General features: G+C 36.0%; 1 protein-coding gene across 1 annotated transcript in view; it reads left to right on the top strand.

Moving 5' to 3' along the window:
- The window catches only part of LanA (laminin subunit alpha), a 1,178,005-nt gene that overhangs the window by 251,193 nt on the left and 903,538 nt on the right, over positions 1-23,274 (top strand). The window contains exon 11 of the mRNA XM_090374120.1: positions 14,007-14,171. Within this exon, the coding sequence (XP_090230246.1) occupies positions 14,007-14,171 (165 nt within the window). The remainder of the gene's footprint in view (positions 1-14,006; positions 14,172-23,274) is intronic.

Raw genomic sequence — 23,274 nt, 5'->3', positions numbered from 1 at the left:
TAACGACAAGAACAACCAACTGAAGTACTCTGCAACCTTTACAATCTTATCTGTAATATCTTCATACGATTCGTATTTTTCAAACCTTTCGAAGAAAGTATGGAAGAAAATATGCCCACATGCTGTGGGCATATTTTCTTCCATGCATCAATTAAACAACTTTTAGTAATTTCTGCCCAGGCCTTATTAATGTTTAAGATGGCATGGTAAATATTGTAAGATTTCCAAAAGTCTTTTAACATAATTTTTCTCAACATCTACTGCAGAGAATGCCTGAGCAAATGTTGTTTGTAAATAGTATGCTTTTAAATTCGAAATAATACCCTGATCTATAGGATGGATGAGTGGAGTCGTGTTTGACGTTAGAAGTATGACTCTCACGTTCGAATTGAAATCATCTTGATTAGTCCAGGAGCATAATAGAAGCATAATCTTGAAAGGAACATCGTTGTCTTTACAATGTTTTTCAACCTTGGGAATGAAGCAGCATTTAAACCAATCCTCAAAGAGTGATATTGTTATCCATGCTCTCTGGTTCGATCGGAAATTCACAGGTAGGGTGGCTTTATTGATGCCCTTAAATGCACGAGAATTTCCAGAATGGTACACAAGCAGTGGTATTAATCTGTAATCTCCCGCTGCATTAGTCCCAAGCAAGAGCGTGGCCCTATCTTTTGAAGCCTTGAAACCTGGCATTGTCTTTTCCTCTTTGCCAATGTATGTTCGATCTGGCATTTTGTTCCAATACAGAGCAGTCTCGTCAATGTTAAAAATTTGCTGTGTTCAATAGCCACCTTCATCAATAATTTTTTCCAGCACATCACAAAATTTCTCTGCAGCTGCATAATTGGCACTGATGACTTCACTGCATATTCTAACGTGGAAACCAGCACGATGCTTGAACCTATTAAACCACCCATTGCTTGCCATGAACTTGTCTTGGGGTTCGCTGTACTTATCCTTAATATATTCATAAATACTTATTGCTTTTGCTTGAATGGCTATTGGACTCTTAGACTCAGGGGCACTTGCTTCTGAATCTGATTTTCCATCCATATTATTAATAGCTGTTCCATCTTCGATATAGCACCTGAACTGGTCACTTATGATCCTTTGACATATTCTTTTATACGTGCACTGTCCTTTAAAATAATATTCACTGTTGAAGCAGCTTTTCTAAGTCAAATAGGGACTTTGCTTTTTGAATTCTAATAGGGACAAGTGGATAGTAGAGTTATTATCCCACACATATACAAAATAGTCCTGAAACTGTGCCATCTGTTTAGTGGTATCCGCTGAGAAAAAGTAACAATAGTCTTCTCCATTGGTGAAGCGTTACTTATTTGAGGTAGTGCAATATCATGGCAACTCGTTGTGAAGGTATTCACAATATGAGATATAACTAAAATGATGCCGTTTTTAGTAATTTAGAGTTTGCAGAGTACTAACATGCTGCTATTGCACAAACTTGTACATTGTGAAAATCATGTTTAACTAACTAAGTAGGTGATTTTGACACAGTTACTCAGGAGCTGTATACAGAGAACAATTTTGACATAGTTTATATGGATTTTAGCAAGGCATTTGACTGAGTCTCTCATCAGATTGTATGAGCTGAAAAATTATAAGATGGATTGCTGGGTGGGTGCAGGGCAGAAGGCAGAGAGTTTTGATTAATGGATTTTCTTCAGTTTGGTATAAAGTCGGAAGTACATTGCTGTAAGGATTTGTATATAGACCACTGTTCTTTCTGATTTTCATAAACGACATCAGTGATAGGTAGAAGGCTTGATTAAAAAATTTGCTGATGATGTAAAGATGGGTTGATTAGTTAATGATCAGTACCAAGCAGCGCTCCTTCAGGATGACTTGAACAGGCTGCAAGAATGGTCAGAAATGGTCAGAATTTTAATGCAGCAAAATACAAGGTGTTACCTACACTTTGGGATTAGCAACCCCAAAATAAATTATAGTCTTTGTGAGTTGAATTAAAAATAATAGAGTAAGAAAGGGATCTGGGAGTTATAATAAGGACAGATATGAAGTTTTCTGAGTACTGTAACCAGGCAGTCAGGAAAGTCCATTGTCCTATCGATGATTTATCAGACATTATCCTGTCGAGGTATGGAGGTCGTAGTCCCACAGTATAAGGCAATTGTAAGACTGCATTTTGTATACTTTGTTCAAGTATGGAGATTGCATCTGTCAAAAAGACATTGAGTTTCTCCAAAGAGTCCAAAGACAGGAAACTCGCAGGGTGAGATTGAAAAATGGTGACCATACAAGGAAATTCTCTGATTATGTAGGCTGAAGCTTGGCAACCAGGAACCTCAGAGGTGACCTAATTGAGGTTTATAAAACTTTGAGAGGGAATAGTAAAAATGGATAAAGGTGGCATTATCAGTGTCATAGAGAATTCCAGAACCCAGGGCATACATTTAAATTACAGGGGAAATGGTTTCGACCAGATTGTAGGAATTTTTCTTTCAGCAAGTGTGTTGTTGATTGCTCGAGCAGGTTCCTTTGCAATCGCATGTAGTTGAGGCTGACAATTTGAATAAATTTGAATTTATAGTTACAAATGAGGTGGAAAGCAAATAATTTGTATTTTTTATGTCCCCCCCCCTCAATTCAGTGCAGCAAATGCACGTTGCTTCTGCTTCCTTCCACTATACAGCTATTACTATTACTATTGTAAAAATATTTCCAACCAATGTGTCACTTTCTTATTCTTATTAGTATTAGTAGTGGCAAATAATCCAAGAGAGGAAACCATCAGCTAAGAAAAACCCTTCCCATTTCACCAATCCATCCCTCCAATAGTTTGTCTAGTTCTTCCTTGAATTTATTGAAGCCATCCTCTTCCACAACAACAACAGATGGAAGTTTGTTTCGGCAATCAACCACCTACTGGCTCAAGGCAAACTTCTATTCTGCAACCTTTCCTTCTTCAGTTTGAATTTATGCCTCCTCATGTGTATTGTTTGAGCAAGAGAAAGAATCCCATCAGCATTGAACTTTCCCAGTCCAATCAAATCCTTAAATACGAGGGTGGTTCAATAAAGAATCACCCTGACCTAGCTGCAGAAGTGCTACCCTGTTGATTCTTGGCACAGATTTTAGTCCTTCCCTATGTAGCCACCGTGCAGATTTACATTTTTTTCCCTCATTGATGGATGAGGCTATACAGATACTGTTTTTGTAGAAGTGGTGAGGTTGGTCTTTGAACCATGACTCTGTTGCAGAAATGAGTGTCTTGTTGTCAGGGAAGTGGGTCCCCCAAAGAAATGATTTGAGGGAATGAAACAAGAAGTCCGATGGTGCAAGATTGGGTGAGTAGGCTGGATGGGGCAGTATTTCATATCCACAAGTGGCCGCTTGTGTTGTTGCAGTTTCAGAATTGTGAACTGAGGCATTGTCTTGAAGCATTCTCACACCTTTGGACAGCATGCCACACCTACATGTTTTGATTTTCTCCTGTAATTTTGTGAGTAAGTTGGCATAATAGGCACCTGTAATTGTTCTACCTTTTGGCAGGTAATCAGTCATTATTACACCTTTCTCATCTCAAAACACTGTCAGCAAGACCTTTCGTGCTGACGCTTGGACCCTTGCCTTCCAGGGGGGTGGGGAACCATGATGTCGCCATTCCATGGACTGCTTTTTACTTTCAGGGTCGAAATGGGAGATATCCGCCCTCTCTTTTCCTGCTCAACCATCCATTTCTCTGGTATCTTTCTCTTATTTCTACACTGCTCCAATTTGCACAACGTCTTTTATATGCAACAGTATCAAAAACTTTCATGAAATCCAAGTATATGATTTCAGAATTAATCACTGGATGAAAGTTGGATACAACTTTCATCCTGAGTGATTAGACGAGAGAAAAAATCTTCATCATTTTTTTGGCACAGAACTAACAACTCTTGTGATTTCTGTTGTCGATCAGCCTTCCGGAAACCAGTCAATAATCGGGGAATCCATCTTCCACTCAATTTCCGTAAATGATGTTGGTCATGAAGGACTGTTTCAACAGAGCCCACACTAATCTTCACCTCCTGGGACAATTCACGCACAGATATCTGGCGATCTTCCATGATTAACGACTCCACTTTTGTGATTGAGCTGTCATCAATGACTGAATGGGGATGACGTGGAATGGGCTCAGATTCTACAGATGTCCGACCACACCTAAACTGTCATTACCAGTGCTTTACGATGCCATGGGATAGGGCTTCATCCTTATATACAGCAGTCATCTCCTCATGGATTTTCTTTAGGAGATTTCCCCTTTAAGAACAGATACTGGATTACAGCTCTGGCTGCAACTTTGTCCATGATGCTACTTTGTCACACATTCAGCTCTGTAAGAGAAAGGCGCCTCCGTAGCCAGGTGGGCAGGAGCAGCAGTGTGTAGCACACACTTCTTGATTAGACCGGAGTTCGAGTCCGTGACCACCAAATACGGAGGATGCGGAAAGGTCATGGAATGACCACCACATATCTCCGGAGCAATATGGCCTTAGTTGCTAATGCTCGTAAAAACCAAACAACAACAACAACTATAAGAGAAAAACAAATTAAGACACAGGGCTGAAATTTTACACCTTTAGTACAGAGATATGTATGATGCTACACACAAAATATCATGACTCTGTGATATGTGGAAATAGGTGAGGGCGATTCTTTATTGACCCACCCTCGTATCTCAGTCACATCACCTCGTTGGTGCCTAGTCCTTAGATGCTGCAATTTGCAGAACAGAAGCCGTTCTGGGTAAGAGCAACCTTTTGTTCTCCTCACCAGTCTCATTCCCCATACCTGTAGCCATGTCAGCAGCTCTACATCCTTCCTTAAACAAGGCCTCCAGACCTGTATGCAGTACTCAAGATGATTATTATATTGCTTTATAAAATGTAATAATCATCTCCTTATCCCTGCTAGCAAAATACTTGTATATCATTGACAAAACCCCATACGTGTCTTGTCTGCACTGCTTAGAGAACTTCATATCTAACTGTACAATTACCCCTGGTTCTTTTTCATTTTCTACTACCCTGGGTGTAGTACAACACAGTTGGTACATTATTTTGGGATTACTGCTACCCATATGCATTATTTGCATTTATTTGTCAGTGTCAAACTTCAACTACCATTTCTCAGCCCATCTGCTTAATTTTTGTGGATTGTTGCAGTAGAATACCATCATTACTCTTATTAACTACCCTGCAAACATTTGTATCATCTGCAAACTTATACATTAAGCCCGATATACCTTCATCAGTATCATTAGTAAATACAGAAAATAACAATGGGACAAGCTCTAAACCCTAGGAGACTCCACTAATACCATTAGTCCATGAAGAGCAGTGCACATCGATATTCACCCTCTCTTCTGCTCAACCATCCATTTATCTGGTAACTTGCTCTTATTTCTACACTGCTCCAATTTGCACAATAGTCTTTTATATGCAACAGTATCAAAAACTTTCATGAAACCCAAGTATATGATATCAGAATTATTTTTTGCATCCAGTTCCTTTGTGATTGCATCACAGTATCGAATCAAATTGGTCAGACAAGATTTCTCATTAACAAAACCCATGCTGTGACTGAAGTATAGCTGCTCTTTTTTTTAGATGGTCCTACATTATTTCTTTAACCAGTGACTTCATTATTTTCCCTGGAAACAGAGGTTAAGTTAATAGGTCATATGTTAAGGTAGCAGGCTGATTGCTGATATTACCCTTTGATTCTCCTTTGTGAATTGGGGATATATTTGCACATCAGTGGTTCATGGGGACTTCCCTTGAATTAGAAGATGCTCTCATAATTATGGCTAAAGGTTTCTCTTAACTGCCTGCCTCCCTTAATATAACTGGATAGATCCCATCCACCACAGGTGCATTTTTTATGTTCAACTTCAGAAATTTCTCTTCTGCTTTCCTCTCCATTATGGCAAAAATCATTTAGCTCCCTTTTTAGAATTTGATAAACTAGCATCCAATTCCCTAAAGAATTTCTCATGTATTAATGTAGATGCAACATATTTATTCAATTTCTCAGCAACATGGGCAGTATTATGAATAATTGAACCATTGATATCAAGTAGACTGATGTAATTCATCCTCTTCTCTCTGGTATTCATATAAGTAAACAAGTCTTTGCTGTTTTTATTGTCATCTGTTGTGAAAGATTTCTCATAATCTGCCTTAACTTACCTCCTTTGTGACTTGAATACATACTAGTTTATATCTAAAAACCTGCCATCATGGGCTTCTGTATTGCTTAATAATTTATATACATCCCATGCATTTTTTCTTCTCTGCCATGTGTCTCATTAGTTCATCTGACATCCTTGATGTCATTAGTTCATCTGACATCTGAAGGTCTTATCCTTGAACAGTATTTCTTAGTTGGTGTGAAAAGCCTACTAGCTTCTATGATTATTCCCATGAACTCTGTGTTATTTTAAATTTCCATTTAAAATTTGTTGGTGGTAACATCATCATCATCATCATTTGGTCCCACTGTATAGAATTTTAAAAATTGTATGAGGCTACCATAATCACCTTTACAAAAGGAAAACCCTTCCCTTTACCTTTGATGGTAGTTACATCTTTAAACTGGCAGGTCTAATTACCCACTTCACTCAAACATACTAGTTAGACTTTTGTGGATATATTGTATGATTGTTTTCTGCAGCAGCATGTTCGAGAGGCAACCAGAGAGCGTAATACTCTTGACCAAGAGTAATACTCGTGGTTATCAGCAGTGATCATTCGTGTATTAAAAATTTGCAGATAAAGGAACCACTAGGTGGCAGTGATCACAGTGTACTGATGTGGAATTTACTTAAAGATTTAATTACCATCAGGGGTAAAAGACAGGGTTTTTGCTTCCGTAAGGGTGAGTACAGTGGTCTCAGACAGATTTTAAATTCTGTACAGTGGGATCAGCTGAAGATGCTACCAAGTGGGAAGCATTCAAGGAATTAATCGTGGATGCTACTAAAAGTTTCATACCTATTAAGAAATATTGTTCAAGGTTTAGGCCTAAATGGTTATCAAATGAACTAATGAGACTTGTAACAGAGAAGAAAAATGCATGGGATGCATATAAATTATCAAGCGACTCAGAAGCCTATGGCAGATATAAGCTAGTCTGTAATCAGGTCACAAAGGAGGTTATCAGGCGAAGGCAGATTATGAGAAATCTTTAGCAAAAGATGCTAAGAAAAACAGCAAGGATTTTTTTACTTATATAAACTCTAAAAGAAAGGGGATGAATTTGATTGGTCCACTTGACATCGATTGTTCGACTGTTGATGATCCTGCTCAGATAGCAAACAAACTGAATGAGTATTTTGCATCTACATTCACACATGAGGAATTAAGGTTTGAAGATGGCAGAAGGTTATCAAATTGTAGCAGGCTGCTTAATGATTTTGTAATAACTGAGAGCAAAGTGGAGGAGAAATTGTTGAAGTTAAACATAAGAAAAGCATCTGGGGTGGATGGGATCTATCCAGTTATATTAAAGGAAGTGGCAAAGCAACTAAACAAACCCTTAGCCGTAATTATGAGAGCATCCTTGGACTCAGGGGAGGTTCCCATGGACTGGAGATGTGCAAATGTATCTCCAATTCACAAAGGGGGATCAAAGGGTGACACGAGTAATTACAGACCAGTTAGTGTAACTTCTGTTCTGGGTAAAATAATAGAGTCACTGGTTAAAGATGCATTGCAGGATCATCTAGACAAGATGATCAGAATAATTCAGACACAGCATGGGTTTGTTAAGGGAAAGACTTGTCTGAAAAATTTGATTGATTATAATGATGTGGTTACAAAGGAACTGGATGCAAAAAATAATTTTGATATCATATATTTGGATTTCAGGAAAGCTTTTGACACTGTTGCGCATGGAAGACTATTGTACAAATTGGAGCAGAATGGTATTAAGGGTAAATTGCTACAATGGATAAAAGGATGGTTAAGTGGGAGAAGACAGAGGGTGGTAATCAACGGATGCTGCTCTTCGTAGACTAATGTTATTAGTGGTGTCCCTCAGGGTTCAGTGTTGGGTCCACTGTTGTTTTGTATATTTATCAATGATATTGATGAAGGTATATCAGACTTAGTGTCGAAGTTTGCAGATGATACAAAGGTTGGCAGGGTTGTTAATGACAGTAATGGCAGTGTGCTACTGCAACAGGATCTAGATAATTTGGGCAGATGGGCTAAGAAGTGGCAACTGAAGTTTAACCTTGACAAATGCAAAGTACTGCATATTGGTAGAAGTAACCTGGGAGTAATTGTGCAGTCAGATATGAAGTTTTCTGAGCAATGCAGACAGGCTGCCAGGTCAGGTCATGGGGTTTTGTCAATGATATATAGGAATTTTGCTAGCAGGGAAAAGGAGGTTTTTTTTTTTTTTTTTTTTTTCCTTGTTAGTTGTTTGCGCATCAGCTTCTATGGCCATAATGCACCTCCCAAAGTTTTTACATTTTACTGTTATCCAAGCCCGAGGCGGGAATCGAGCCCGCGACCTTTGGGTTGCCAGGCAGGCACTTTACCTACCTGGCTAGCCCGGTTGGCGAAAAGGAGGTGATTGTCCCTCTGTATAAGGCAATTGTCAGGCCACGCCTTGAGTGCCACGCCTCTAGACCTGCCTACAGGTCTGGAGGCCTCATTTTAGGAAGGATGTCGATTTGCTTGAGCATGTACAGAGAAGGGCAACAAGATTGGTGAGGGGAATGAAGGGATCCTCTTACCAAGCGAGGCTAAAGTTCTGAAAATTGCAGTGGCTGGAGACTAGGCACCTGCACGGTGATCTGATTGAGGTGTATATGGCCTTGAATGGGTTGAGCACGCTGAATTCTGATGGGATCCTTCCAATTGTTCAGATTACGAACCTAAGGGGGCATAAATTCAAATTAAGAAAAGACAGATGTAGAATAGATGTGCGGAAATTTGCATTTAGCCAGCGGGTGGTTAATTGCTGGAACAAACTTCCATCTGTCGTTGTGGAAGTCGATAGGTTGAATAAATTTAAGGAGGAACTGGACAGGCATTTGGAGGGAATGGTGTGATTTTTTTTTTTTTGGCTGATGCTGCATAAGCTCATACACTTGCTTTCTTGCATCACATGCCACTACTATTACTCTTTGACCCACCCTTCAACTACCAAATGCAGTGGAAAACTGCACACTGAAAGCAAGTTAAATCCAAGGAGTAGAAATTGAAATGGCAAAGTAAACTGGAAAAAAGTAAATTTACATCTTTCCCAAAATTTAAAATTAAAATTAAAATTTTTCCAGCTACACTGACATCGGCACCAGAACCATCTTACTGAGCCCATTGGAACTGTTTTAAATGTGAAAATTGTGAGTGATTCAAATCTGCCATCGCAGCTGCTTCTCTTTCCATATATGTTACAATTCTGTTTCATGGCAACTCTTTTTAATTCACTGTGCCCATTGGCAGAGGTAAAATGATAGGTATGCACTGAATACTGTGAAAATTTTATCCTAATAGAATATCTATATTTTAATTCTTCCTCCTTTGCTGTTGGATAAAAAATTCCATTCAAGATGTGGGACTGAAATTGTAATAGAAGCCACTTTTTATCTAGAAGTTATCCACTTTTGCTGGTTGTTGATATGATGATGGCCTATGATAGCCATGTCATGATTGCCCAAGAGCATACATAGCTTAATAAATTCAGCTTGTTTCATTGAAAACTTTTTTTTTTATTTCCGAATGAAAATTACCCAACAAAGTGTAAATGGCAGTTTCTTTGCCAGTGAAAGTTTGTGAACATTGATAACAAAACTCTTAGCTGCAAATGCTATGGACAAGTGGGTTGTTTGGTTTTTAGGAGCATGAGCAACTAAGGCCATATTGCTCCAGGATATACAGTGGTCATTCCCTGACCTTTCTGCATCCTCCGTATTTGGTGGTGACGGGCTCGAACTCCGGTCTAATCAAGAAGCGTGTGCTATGCACTGCTGCTCCTTCCCACCTGGCTACGGAGGCACCAGACAAGTGGGTGTATTCAATGGTGACCTGTGACTCTGTGTGCGGGTGCTGCTTCTTAAAGTTACATTAAATTGCCTTAGCTATAAGCAGTGCTTTTTTTGGGACAGTACACAATGGTACGGCGTACCGGCACCTTTATTAACAGTGACGTGTGACCTTTGGATGCAGTGCACTTCGAAATTTGCAATATTCCGTAAATTTTTTTCATGTTTACCTACTATTCAAATAAGCTTAAAATTATTTAACTAAATTTGCATTTTTTACTGTCTGTTCTTAAGATATTTCTATATAAAACTGTATAACCATTTTTATAATTCTAAATTACTCATTCGGACCTTGTTTAACAAAGTCCTTGGAAGTAATGATTAAAATACTTTCCGTTGAGTGAAGAATATTTTCATATACGAACGGATTAGGAGAGAATTAACTCGGTACGCACTGTTCGCATTTCTGGCTTTCGCGTAATTAGTCCTGCTGCACGAATTAAGAGAGCTAATGCATTATACAACTTAGTGGTACTCGATGAAACCTATCCAACCACCTGTCCCACATACGGAGGATTTGCACTAGTCAAAAGTGAGCAGATCAAGGATTTAATGTTGGTTGTATTCCCATTGGGCTCTGGCCCACCTTCTACTGCACTAGTGTCCAACCTATTCCCATACAGTGGCCATATTCAAAAAGATTCAAAGTTAGATTTCTTTAGTGTGTTACATTTTCCATATCTTGTTGCTTGTAAAAGTAAAACTGAAAATAATTGAAACTTTTATTAAGGGCAATACACAATTACATTCACTGAACAAAACATTTAATGAGAATTATTTTGATAATTAACAAAATTTAAAATGCTGTTTTCACTTTCCTCGCGTGCCGTAGGTTGGACACCTCAGTGAATCAACTGTAAGTGCCCCGTTCTAGAATTAGAAAAGTGATTTTCTTTTACCCCGACAAATAATCATATGTTGTTTCGCGGAAGTGCATTATCCACATTTTTCTGTAAATTTTCCCTATCTCTGTTTACATGGTCACAGTACCTGAATATCCGAATGACACCGACATTTTGGACAGTTTCAAAAAAAGAAAAGAAAAGAAAAATTCAAATTTAAGAACTAGTGACAATATGATGACGAGAGACGGAAAATGAGGACAACGAAGGTATTAATCCTTCTAAACATGAATTGTTGGCATTTGGTGAAAGCGAAGTTAGAAAATTATCAATTAATTTACAGTTAAATGAAAGAGATGCAATTCGTGGATTTCGGGTATGCTTAATTGATAAGAAGGTTTCAGAAGAATTGAAGAATTTGATGAACGCTCTGAGTACGGTACCAATTTCATTGAGTGAATGTGGAGGATTTTCACAAATGAATCTGATCGCCAGTCCAACCAGCGCTTCGTTGATGACAAAAACAGTTTCTTCACTGCTGTTTCTTAAAATTGTAGGCCCACCGCTGACCTGCTTCGATCCAGCAAAATATGTCGATTCATGGCTGCTTCAGAAACGTCATTCAGCAATTGACACACAAAGAGGAAGAAAAGAAGTCAGCATAGGACAGGGGTCGACAACCTGCGGCTCGCGTGCCGCATGCAGCTCTTTTTCACTTTTGTTTGTTATTTGGTTTTTAGGAGTATTAGCAACTAAGGCCATATTCTTTTAACATGTAACTGTGGTTCTTTAACTTTACAGCTCATATGAAGCACAAATTGAAATGGAGTTAGAGGACTTAAAAATCAAGGACATGTGGAGTGCAAGACTAAAATGCCTTAAAAACTGAAATTGAGGATTTGGAGAGGCAAAAGGCTGCCCTTGCAATTCTACACAAATGGGCAACGATAGATGAGTTGAAAAAGCAAATTGTGTTCAATGCGTGGAGTAGCTTACCGGACCTGTATATAAATTTGAAAATATTTGCATTTGGACTTCTCTCAGTTTTTGGTTCGACGTATTTCTGCGAGCAAATATTTTTGAACATGAACTATATTAAAAATAAATTGAGAAACTGTCATCTGAACAATGCGAGCATGTTTATAGCTCAGCATGTTTAATTACGACATACTCGCATGATGTTGAGAGACTCGCTTAAGGAGTTCATCAGCAAAATTCACATTAATTTGTACTTAATTGGATGTTTGTTACGTTTTTTTCAGTATTATTAAATAATATTTCAAAAAAAAATATATATATACAGTATATATATATTTTTTTTAATAAACACCTTCCCACTCTATTCCATTTCTTAAAACACTGTCGCTTCCCCCCTCCTCCGAGCTTGAGCTGAGGTGCGGCTCTTCAGATTCTCTCTCTCTTTTTTTTTTTAATTAGATTAAAAATGGCTCTTCACTCAAAAAAGGTTGCTGACCCCTGGCATAGGGTGTCGGATGAGAACTTAATAAAAATTCGAAATATTCTACAAAAACTTTATTCTGAAATTATTTTTACTTGTTATTATTTTTTACTTATTTTACTCACATTTTACTTATTTTTTTATATACTTGAATAATAAATGTATGCTTAATAAACTGTGTTAATATTCTTAATTTGTTGTTGTTATTATAAAAACATTATTACTATTTCAGAAAAAAAAATTTGGAGTACTTTTCATATCCTTTTAATTTTCAATTTTTCCTGATAGCAAAGAATGAGTACCGGCACCTATTTTTTTACAAAAAAAAAAAAGCACTGGTTATAAGACATTTAGACATAGATAGTAGTAGTAGTAATAATAATAATAAGCAAGTTAAAAATACTACAAAACAACAAAAGACACCAACATTGTGGCAATATACTCTTCATAGTCAATGATTAAATCAGCACTGTTCGCTCTGCAGTTCCTTTGACTTGTTTTGTCACTTCTAAAAAAATCGTATTGGCAATCCACCAACCAGGCATTAACTCAACCACTGAGAGCAAAATGTGGAACTGTCTAGTGCATAGTTTTGCCTATGGTTAAACTTCAAAGTTGAAAATGATTTAGTGTTTTTATTCATTTATTATTGAAATGATTATTGGAAATAGCTGTTTTCCCATGAACCAAAGGCCTTAGGCAATGGTTGAGCAATCTTATTAAATACAGCAATTATTTTTTTATTTTTTGATTATTGGAAATAGAGTATGAGTATACTATATGCGGGACCTGTTAATAAAAATATTCATTGCATTGCAATGTTCTTCACAAAATTTCATATCACTCTGTTGACTGTGTATTTAGATTTAAAAAGCTGGGTAGATTCTGTAGTTTCACAGTGCCTACAACGAGCCGCCCCTGCGTATATTACAAGGAAAGTGAATCTTTCTCTGTCTAGTTACTCCTAGTGGGAAAGTAAGTCTCCCATATAGTGTAGCTGCATTACCTTTTTAGACAGGTTAATATATATATGCATAAAAACACCTGTTGTCTTCACCATGGACATTAGATTTTCGTAAAATTTTATATATGGCTGTTATGGAAAGATTTATTGAGCCATTCCAAATTTTGTTAAAACTAGATAAAAATGACTCCAGCAATTATTATATTTCTTGTACACCTGCTCGCATGTAATAAATTAAATCCCAGTAGCAGGATTTTCTTGAAATTTTACACTTGGCTCTTTTGGCAAATGTCACCATATATATCACCTACCTTCCTTGTGATTAGGGAGAAATACACCTTGAAACAGGCTGTTGTAACAATATTTTCTTTTAAGGGAATGATATTAATATTTCAGGGATTCCATTTATTAAAAGTAATACATTATCAAGGGACACTCATGGACTGAGAAGTCCATGGTATTTGATCTGTTGTAAGTATTAAGACATCACTTTTTTCTGTGCAATGTGTAAACACTGCACAGGAAAGAAGGAAAAAAAAAAATTTAAGGTAGTCCTCTCCTTTTCAGATATTTTATTTGTCGAATTTGAGCAGAACAGCAGCTTGCTGTAATAGATAGCATCATCTATATTTATAATTTTTTATATTTTAATAGAATGCAACTGCAATCCTTCTGGTGTTGTTCCAACGTTTGTTGGCTGTGGTAGCCTTACTAGTGGAGAGCTCTGTGAATGCAAAGAACAAGTTACTGGACGAATCTGTGATCAGTGTTACCCACTCTATTGGAACCTGAAGGCTAGTAATGATTTAGGATGTGAAGGTGAGTTTAAACCTTTTCAGGAATGATGAGAATTATGTTAGCAATTCTCATCATTTTGCCCTTATCATTTTGCCAAAATGATAAGGGAGAAAATCTCAGTGTAACATTAGACGTATGTAACATTATTAACATATATTAAATTAACAGTATTATATAATTAACATTTAATGTTGAATTATATTAGTATTATATTAGGCAAAATGATAAGGGAGAAAAATCTCAGTGTAAATTAACATTGAATTTTATTTTGCTGTGAAAGTAGTAAAATAAAATAAAGAAAAACAAATAAAGTTAGCAAGATTTCCGGCTGTATATCCCTCATTACTGCTTTTATATATTTCATCAAAGTGTGATATTTCATCTGTCTAGTAGATAATTAGCTGAAATTTAATCCTCAAATTCACACAAGTTTTTCAGTTTCACAGGATTTGATATCAGAATTTTTGAATAGTTTTTACCTAAGAAAGATAAAATCATTTGTCATTACTCAGCTCTTAAAATCATATATACCTTGATCAGGTCACCATGGATATGCATAAGTTTGATATTTTGATATGTATATAACTAGTCTCTCTCTCTCTCAACACAATTTTGGGATGCATATTTTTATATATCATATTATATTCTTAGATTTGTGTAATGCATAATATATGTTGCATTTGAAGTTAATGAAAATATGTAACAACTTCTCACCAGGACTTCAAGGAATTTTTAGAACTATACATACCAAGTGAAAACATTTTTAAGGACTTTTTGGGATTGTTCAAAATGTTCAATATACATTAAAAAATATATATTTAGAAATGCACACAAAAAAACTGCTGCCAGCAGTCAGCTTCATGTTATTATCACCACATCATCTAATTATCATCCTGATGGTATTCATGAGGATATCCATCAGGCATTAGTTAAGTTTTGTCATTGTGTGTGTGTGTGGGGGGGGGGAGGGGCAGTGCTCATGCATGCAATTTTATTATCTTTATATTTATTAATTTGTAGTGTTTCCCCAAGTGTGGTACATATATTCCCAGAGGTACACGAAAGAGTTTTAAAGGGTATACAGAAGGTTTTATTTTTCTTTATCATAGATTTTTTTTAGTTGTGGAAAACAAATCAATTTTTGTTTTCCACAACTAAATCAAAATTTAGTACAGTGGCTTCCACTTATAGGAATCACTGGTTAATTGAATCAGCCACTTTATCTAATTAAAACTTAAACTCGAACGCTTTATACATTGTAGTGTGTGAATCTCTTCTCTCATTAGAATCACAATTTCACTTTATTGAATCGTAAAAGATAATAGAGCCACATAATCTTGATTTTTCAGGTTTTCTTTACTTTTCTTTTCTTTTTTTCCCCCCTTTCATCTACTTTTATTGGACTATACTCATAAGCAATCCATATATATACATATTAGCTCACTCTTTGTGAGTGCGTGTCGGTGTCTATTTTCACATATAGTGACCCAAACAGATGTTTTACCACACATCTGTGAGAAGTCATCACTTGATAATCATGGCATTTGTTTATTGCTTGTTCCCCCCCCCCCCTTCCTCTGCAAATGAACTCTACTGTGTTGTTTGTATGAACAATAATTGGGTTAATTTTAGAATATCATTGACAGTAGTCTTTTCAAGATGCACAATTTGTTAAATTTTGACATCCTTTTTTACTCAATGAATCGTTGTGCAAACATTATGTGAATAGTGAGTGATTGGTACATAATATTATGCAAATAGTGATTGGTACATAACAATTTAAACTTCATTTAAATTTATACATTTTACATAGACTTTTAAATGTAGAAGCAAAATCAGTGAAAGGATTTAACTGTGGCTGAAAAATGTGATGCATTATTGACTCAGTCATGTTCTCAGCAAGCAGCTTTCATGAAGTTGGGCATATCATGATTTACATTATCATAAAAAAAAAACATGATTCATTCAACTTTATATAGCTTCTTAGTTAATTAGTCTTTTTTTCTTTTCAACATTACATGTTACATTAAGATTTTACTTATTATGTTGTTTTGTTTTAGGTGCTTCAGCTTGGATCGTATTATGCTATATGTACTGTGTATAAGATACTGTACATATTTGTTCATATTTTTTAAAATTTTTTATTATTTATTATTTTATTTAATATATCTACTTGTATTAAGTATTTTATGATTAATTTATTGTATATGATTTATAAAATTTATAATTATTGTACTGTACTAAAAAAAATAAGTTTTCTTTGCACATTATGTTTACCAAAAAAAAAAAAAAATAAATAAATAAAAAAAAAAATTCAGGTAACTGAAATCGACTGGTTAATTGAATAAATTTTAACCTACTGTATATGAGAATAGTGTATATGAGAATAGAAATATGCACATCTACATTATAAGTAATTTATATGATAACACATTCAGATTTGTTTGTTTACCTTGCCACTGCAGACAGAGAGAATTGGGTGACGTGCTGCTGCAGTACAGGTAATACACTTGTCTTTATAGCAGATACACAACAATTATTCTGATGGTTACTAGTGAATTTTTCAAGTGCAGTGTAAGTGTCATGTAAAAATTTCTGTTTTGTTTTTTTTAAATCCTTTAATATAGATTGCTGGCTAAAAACAGGATGTTTGAAATGTACAAAAGAAAATAATGATGGAAATGCAAGTTAGTGATAATTGTGAGGATATACGCAGTGATATACCTACATCACATGTGATTACAAAATAAGTGAAGAGCATGAGCCATCTGTAAGTTTATTAAAAGTATCAGTTGCAAAGAAAATGAAAAAAGTCTGCAAATATGATGAAGATTATCTTAAACTAAGATTTTCATGGTTGGTGATAAGGTAAAGTCTGTTTCACTCTGTGTTATTTGTTACAAGACACTCACAAAGGAAAGTAGTGACTCATCCAACCACAAATACCATTTCGATACAAAATAGAGAATACTAGGGAAAACTTGTAGAATTCTATGACAGTATGTGCAAAGATCTCCAAAATTTCCAGAAAATAATGCACAGTGTTACAGGAGATGAAAATTTGAAAGCTTTTGAAGCTTTCGAATTTTCATCTCCGGTAACTCTGTGGATTATTTTCTGGAAGTTTTGGAGCTGCTGAAGTGATTGGCAAGACATTAGTAAAACTTGCAGCCAAAGCACAAGTGATGATTGGAGGCAAAGCTATAGATTGTTTCCCCTCTCAAATAACAATATCATATTGTCACCAGTTTGACAGAGCTTTACTATGCACTGCAAGCTGATGAATCCACTGATATTGTAGCTTTTGCTAATCTATTTGTTTGTCAGATATAAGCAAATAATGAAGTCCAAATTTTTTTTTTTTTGTCAATCTATGCCAAACTTATAACTGGGAAAACTGTTTTTAAAGTTATTGATGACTTTTTGGATTGGAGTTTCTGTGTTGGAATAAGCACGGATGGTGCAAGTGCTATCATCATCATCATCATCAGCCATTTTCAATCCACTGCAGGATGAAGGCCTCTCCAGCAACTTTCCAGTTCCTTCTGTTTTGAGCACTGGCCATCCATTTACTACTCAAAAACTCATGAATTTCATCTATCCATCTCCGCCTTTGTCTTCCAGGTTTTCTTCTAGCTCCTCTTGGGTACCATTCTGTTATTTTCTTAGTCCATCTGTCATCATGTCTTCGAGCTATGTGTCCTGCCCAAGACCATTTTAGTTCTTTAGTTTTGATAAGAATGTCCTTTACTTGAGTTTGCTGCCTAATCCATGTGTTTCTCTTCTTATCTAACAGTCTGATTCCCAATATAATTCGTTCCATTCTTCGCTGTGTAGTTCTTAGCTTCTCTTCCATTCTTTTGGTGAGTGCCCAAGTTTCACTTCCATAAGTCATGGTGGGGAGTATACATTGATTCATTATTTTACGTTTCAGACAAACTGGGATATTGCTCTTCAGTATGTGACTATATTTCCTGAATGCTATCCATCCAAAATTTATTCTTCTCTTGACTTCCAGCCATTTATCATTATTACAGTTAATAACTTGTCCCAGATAAGTATATGACTCCACCTTTTCAATTACTGCTCCTTCAATCATTATTTCCCTTTCCGTGGCATACTTGTTCATCATTACTTTTGTTTTAGCCATATTCATCTTTAGTCCAAAATCCTTACTAACTGTGCATAACTGATTAAGATTTTCCTCTAATTCTTTGGGATCGTGGCTTATGACCACAATGTCATCTGCAAATCGTAAATGGTTTAGGTACTCTCCGTTCACATTGACTCCTTTCTGCGACCAGTCTAATCTTCTGAAAGCTTCCTCAAGGGCAGCAGTAAACAGCTTCGGAGATATTGTGTCTCCTTGTCGAACTCCTTTCTCGATTTTAAATTTGCTACTGTCTTTGTCTAGTCTAATAAAGGATGTAGCACTTCTCAAATATATTTTCGTCAAAATCATAATATATGGAGTATCTGTGCCTTGTCTTTCCAGTGCCCGAAACATTGCCTTATGCTGTATGGAGTCAAATGCCTTTTCATAATCCACAAATGCCAGGCATAATGGTGTTTTATATTCATTTGCTTTCTCCATTAGCTGTGATATTACGTGAAGGTGATCCATAGTTGAGAATCCTGTCCTAAAGCCAGCTTGCTCTTTCGGTTGATTCTCATCAAGTATTCTTTCTAATCTGTTAGTAATGACCCTTGTGAACAACTTGTAGATATGGGATAACAAGCTAATTGGTCTATAATTTCCAATTTCTGATTTATCTCCTTTCTTATGCAGCAAAACTATGATTGCATTATTCCACTGCTTAGGCATCACACCTTTTCTAATGCACTTTGTGAAGAGCCTTGCCAGTTTTTGTGTTATGTCTCTTCCTCCCAATTTTAACAACTCTACAGTAACTTCATCTTCCCCTGGGGCTTTCCGATTCTTCATTTTCTTCAATGCATGTTCTACCTCGTCAGGAAGAATATCGGGTATGTCGTATGTGTTGCTACTTTGCAATCCATCTTCCCCACTGCTGGTATCATTCCCTCGCTCCTTGTATAATTCTCTATAGTAGTCTTCTGCTATTTGAATTATGCCTTCTCTGCTGTGCAAGTGCTAAGATTGGTTCAAAAAAAAAAAAAAAATTTCACACATTTTCAAATTGTTGTCACCAGGTGCAAAATCAACACATTATTGTATACACAGGGAAGCACTTGCACCCAGAACATGCAGGCAGATCTTAAAAAAGTGCTTGATGAAGCTGTTAAAATTATCAATGTTTGTGAAAAGCCACACACTAAATGCCCAGTTTTTTTCTCAGCTTTGTGATGAGATTGGCAGTGACTACACACAACTCATATTTCATTTTGAAATGCAATGGCTTTACTGTGAAAAAGTCCCCAGTTTGTCTGTTTGAGCTGCGAGAAGCAAATTTTTTTAGACCTGTTTATCTCTTTTAATTTGCAGGACTGTATGCATGAACTGGATATGGTGATGCAAATTAGCATACATTGCAGATATCTTTGCTCATTTAAACAATCTGTCTCTCCTTGCAAGGGAAACTCACATTGAAGATAAAGTGAGCGGCATGATCAAAAAATTACAACTTTGGCATAAACGTCTTAGTCATGTGAATTCATTTCCTTTCCATCTCTTCATGACTTAGTAATAAATTCAGCTAATGAGCTTTGATGGTGATGTGTTGCAAACTATGAAACGGCATTGGGAAAGTTTGCAGAAAGATGTTTTATTTCCTTGAATTGGATAGCAACTTTGAATGGATAAGGAACCCTTTCATTATGAGTGTTCTAACATTGCCAAATAACCTCTCAGATTCAGAAGAAGAACAGCTCTTGGATCTAGCTTCAGATGACTTTCTGAAAACAAAATTTGAGCAAACATCACTGACATGTGGATGTTTTATTGGACAAAGCTGTTAGTATCTTCTGCCCTTCCTCACTTCATATCTGTGCAAAGTTGTATTCTCTGCACCATCTTCGTCTGCAAATGACAAACATCGATCCAGATATCCCCCGCTCTAGTGTCTGATCACAAGCAATTCCATCCCTCACATTAAACACTTTTTTATACTGAAAATTTTAATACCATAATAAATATCAAAAATTCTTTCTTTACTAGCTAACGTGCATGCTTTAATTTCAGACAGTATGAATCCACCCTATGTATATCTATGCTGTTCCAGGGCTGGCGGAACACAGTAAGCCTTCTAAGCAGGGCATAGGGGCACCAATGTCTGAGGCCACTGAAATTTAAAATTTTTATTATAATAGTTTTTAATAATAGTGCTTCAAGGGTGCCAAATACATTTCTGCCTAGGGGCACCAAAAACCCTAGGGCCGCATCTTGCTGTCCTGTCAGAATATTTGTTGATTTTTATTATTACTTCCATTTTTTAAATTATTATTTCCCTATATAGTATATATGCATAACTGTTATTATATATTAATAAATGGTTAGCATATATTGTACTGTATTTGCTCTAGGCTAGACAAAATGTAATATTGAAACTATCTCCAAATTATCTTTGACTGAGAAGGAGTATACCTATAAGACTAAACTCTCAGAAGGGTTACGTGATTATTGCAAGTTTGGGAAATGCCATTTTATATTATTCATGGGAGTGCAATATCATAGCAACTCATTGTGAACGTATTTACAATATAAGATATACTTAAGTGATGCATTTGCACTAATTTGTACAGTATACACATAACACATATCAAATGATTTTACAGAGCTGTTCATAATAAATATTAATATGAATAGCTATGTTGTGAAAAATGTGGCTGATACCGTGATCTGAAATGTAATCCACCCTTGTTATATTATTTTTTAAGAGAAAATTATTTCTGAGATGTGCATTTTGGCCTTAGGCATGTTTGTTCAAAATATTGTAGAATGTATTGTATGGCCAGACTTTTCATCAGTATATTACTTCAATATTATTAGAATGGCCAAATTAGGAAACTGTGATAATCACTGGATTGTTGTGTCTGTTTTATCTGTTTTGTGTTGGTGGTCATCTAGTAACTTAAACTAAAAAATGTAAATATTTCAACAGAAACATGTTAATCTTCATACAGGAAAACATAGTAATCAAGTTTTATTATGGTGCTTCAAAGAAAAAGGAAAATATACAAATAGGGAGCACATTGATTGGTGTCAAGCAAATTAAGTTGGGAATGTATAGCAATATGTATATTACTAAAACATTAAATTGAAATGTTTTGAGGAATATGTATATTACTAAAAACACTTAATTGAATGTAAACATTGTACACTGTGATTTACTGTTGTTGGTTTTAGGCATCAGCAACTTAGACCACGTTGCTCTATTGTGTATTATGTCTGGACAGGTTTGTGTGTGTGTGTTCACAGGACAATTTGCATGCTGTGAGGATTGAAAAATCCAATCCAGAATAACTCATGGGGATAACCTCCCCATGAGTTATTCTGGATTATCCTATCTCCGTGAGTTATTCTAGATAACTCTATCCCCATGAGTTATTCATGAGTTTCCACTTGCCATTCATATTCCAATATTATTGCTGAACTGAATGACTGAATGCATACTTCAACAGAGTTTGAAGTAGGCATATGTTGCTGAGATTAGCTGAACTTTAAATCTTTAAATGTATTTCACTTCACCCTTAGGAGAATGCAGTACAAAAGATGCATCCAGACATTTGCAAATACTTAGCAAATCTATAATCACGACAGTGACCTTGAAACTGCACCCTTATAATTTCTACATGTTGAAGTCTGACAAAGCCAAACTTTTATCTTCTAGCACTGTTAATATGCATAACTTTGTTGTGTGGGATGAGGAAAAATTAGTGTGATAACTGGCAAACCATTACATGCTGACTGAGAACATAACAGTATAGTGTGGTGTCACCACAGAAATCATAAACACTGCTTTTATAATGGTGAACGAAGGTCATTGTATAAGAGTAAGACAACTAGATGTTGATAATATCACTAGGCAGTGTACATGGTATGCTCCATGACCATTTGCATATCACTCATGTTTGTACATGCCAAGTTCCTAGACTACTCTCACTTCGGCAGCAGCAAGTTTACATGGAAGTTTTTCAGCAGCTGCAATGGATTACAGAAGATGGTGAGAAGATAATGAAGCTGTCTCATCATTTCAACCAAAAGAGTAAAGAACAAAGCTCTGTTTGGAAATCTACGTTATTTCCAACGCTGAAAAAAGCAAAAGGTGCCTTTGGCAGGAGAGGTTATGGTCATCTTTTTTTGATGTACCACATTATATGACTGTTTCAGGACCTTACTACCAAACTGTACTGCACACTTTGCTGGATCACATTCATTGCAGACAATCACTTGCATGCAGATGGGTAGGTGCTACATCATGATAATGTGAGACATCACATTGCTTATGCTGTCATCAAGTACTTTGCCAGCATTAATGTCAGATCTGTTCCTCAACTGCCTGTAGCCCTGACCTTGCTCCCTGTGATTTTTTTCCCCCAAATTTAAAGGAGCTACAAGGAAAATGTTTCCAATCATCAGAAGAAGTTGTAAAGACATCAGAGGCAATTCTCAAATGCATGTAAAAAAATGGCTTCCATCATGTTTTCGAGAATGGCAGAAAAGTGCATTTCATCAAATGGGAACTACTTTGAAAAGAATCATCAAAATATGGATGATTAATAAAGGTATGTTGTGAAAAAAAAAAAATTATGATTATTCTTTATTGAACAGCCCTCGTATTAAACCATTACGACTTTTTGCTTCCTATTTTTTGAGCTATTTTGTTTTGGATCCAGATATGATTTATCCAGCATATCTGATATTGCTTGCAGAGGTGAGTTAAGTCTGTTTTTTCTTTTAGTGCTATAAATCTTTATCATTGAGCTGCTGATTTCAGCTTGAATGTTTCTATTATATACTTTCAGAACATTGTCAAAGACTTTATCATGGATAAGGCTCAGGAAGCCTGATATCTTAGTTTTGGTATTAGTATTAATAGTGGCAAATGATGCATGGAAGCAAGCTTATACAGTATCAGCCAAAAAAAAAAAAAAAAAACTCTGCCACCACATCACTTGCCCATTCTTTCTTAAATTTATTCAAACT

The sequence above is a fragment of the Mastigoproctus giganteus genome, chromosome 5, assembly GCF_048544385.1.
Source record: "Mastigoproctus giganteus isolate SK-2022 chromosome 5, ASM4854438v1, whole genome shotgun sequence".
NCBI lineage: Eukaryota > Metazoa > Arthropoda > Arachnida > Uropygi > Thelyphonidae > Mastigoproctus > Mastigoproctus giganteus.
The sequence above is the reverse complement of the archived record's forward strand: the minus strand, read 5'-3'. Positions and strand labels throughout refer to the sequence as shown.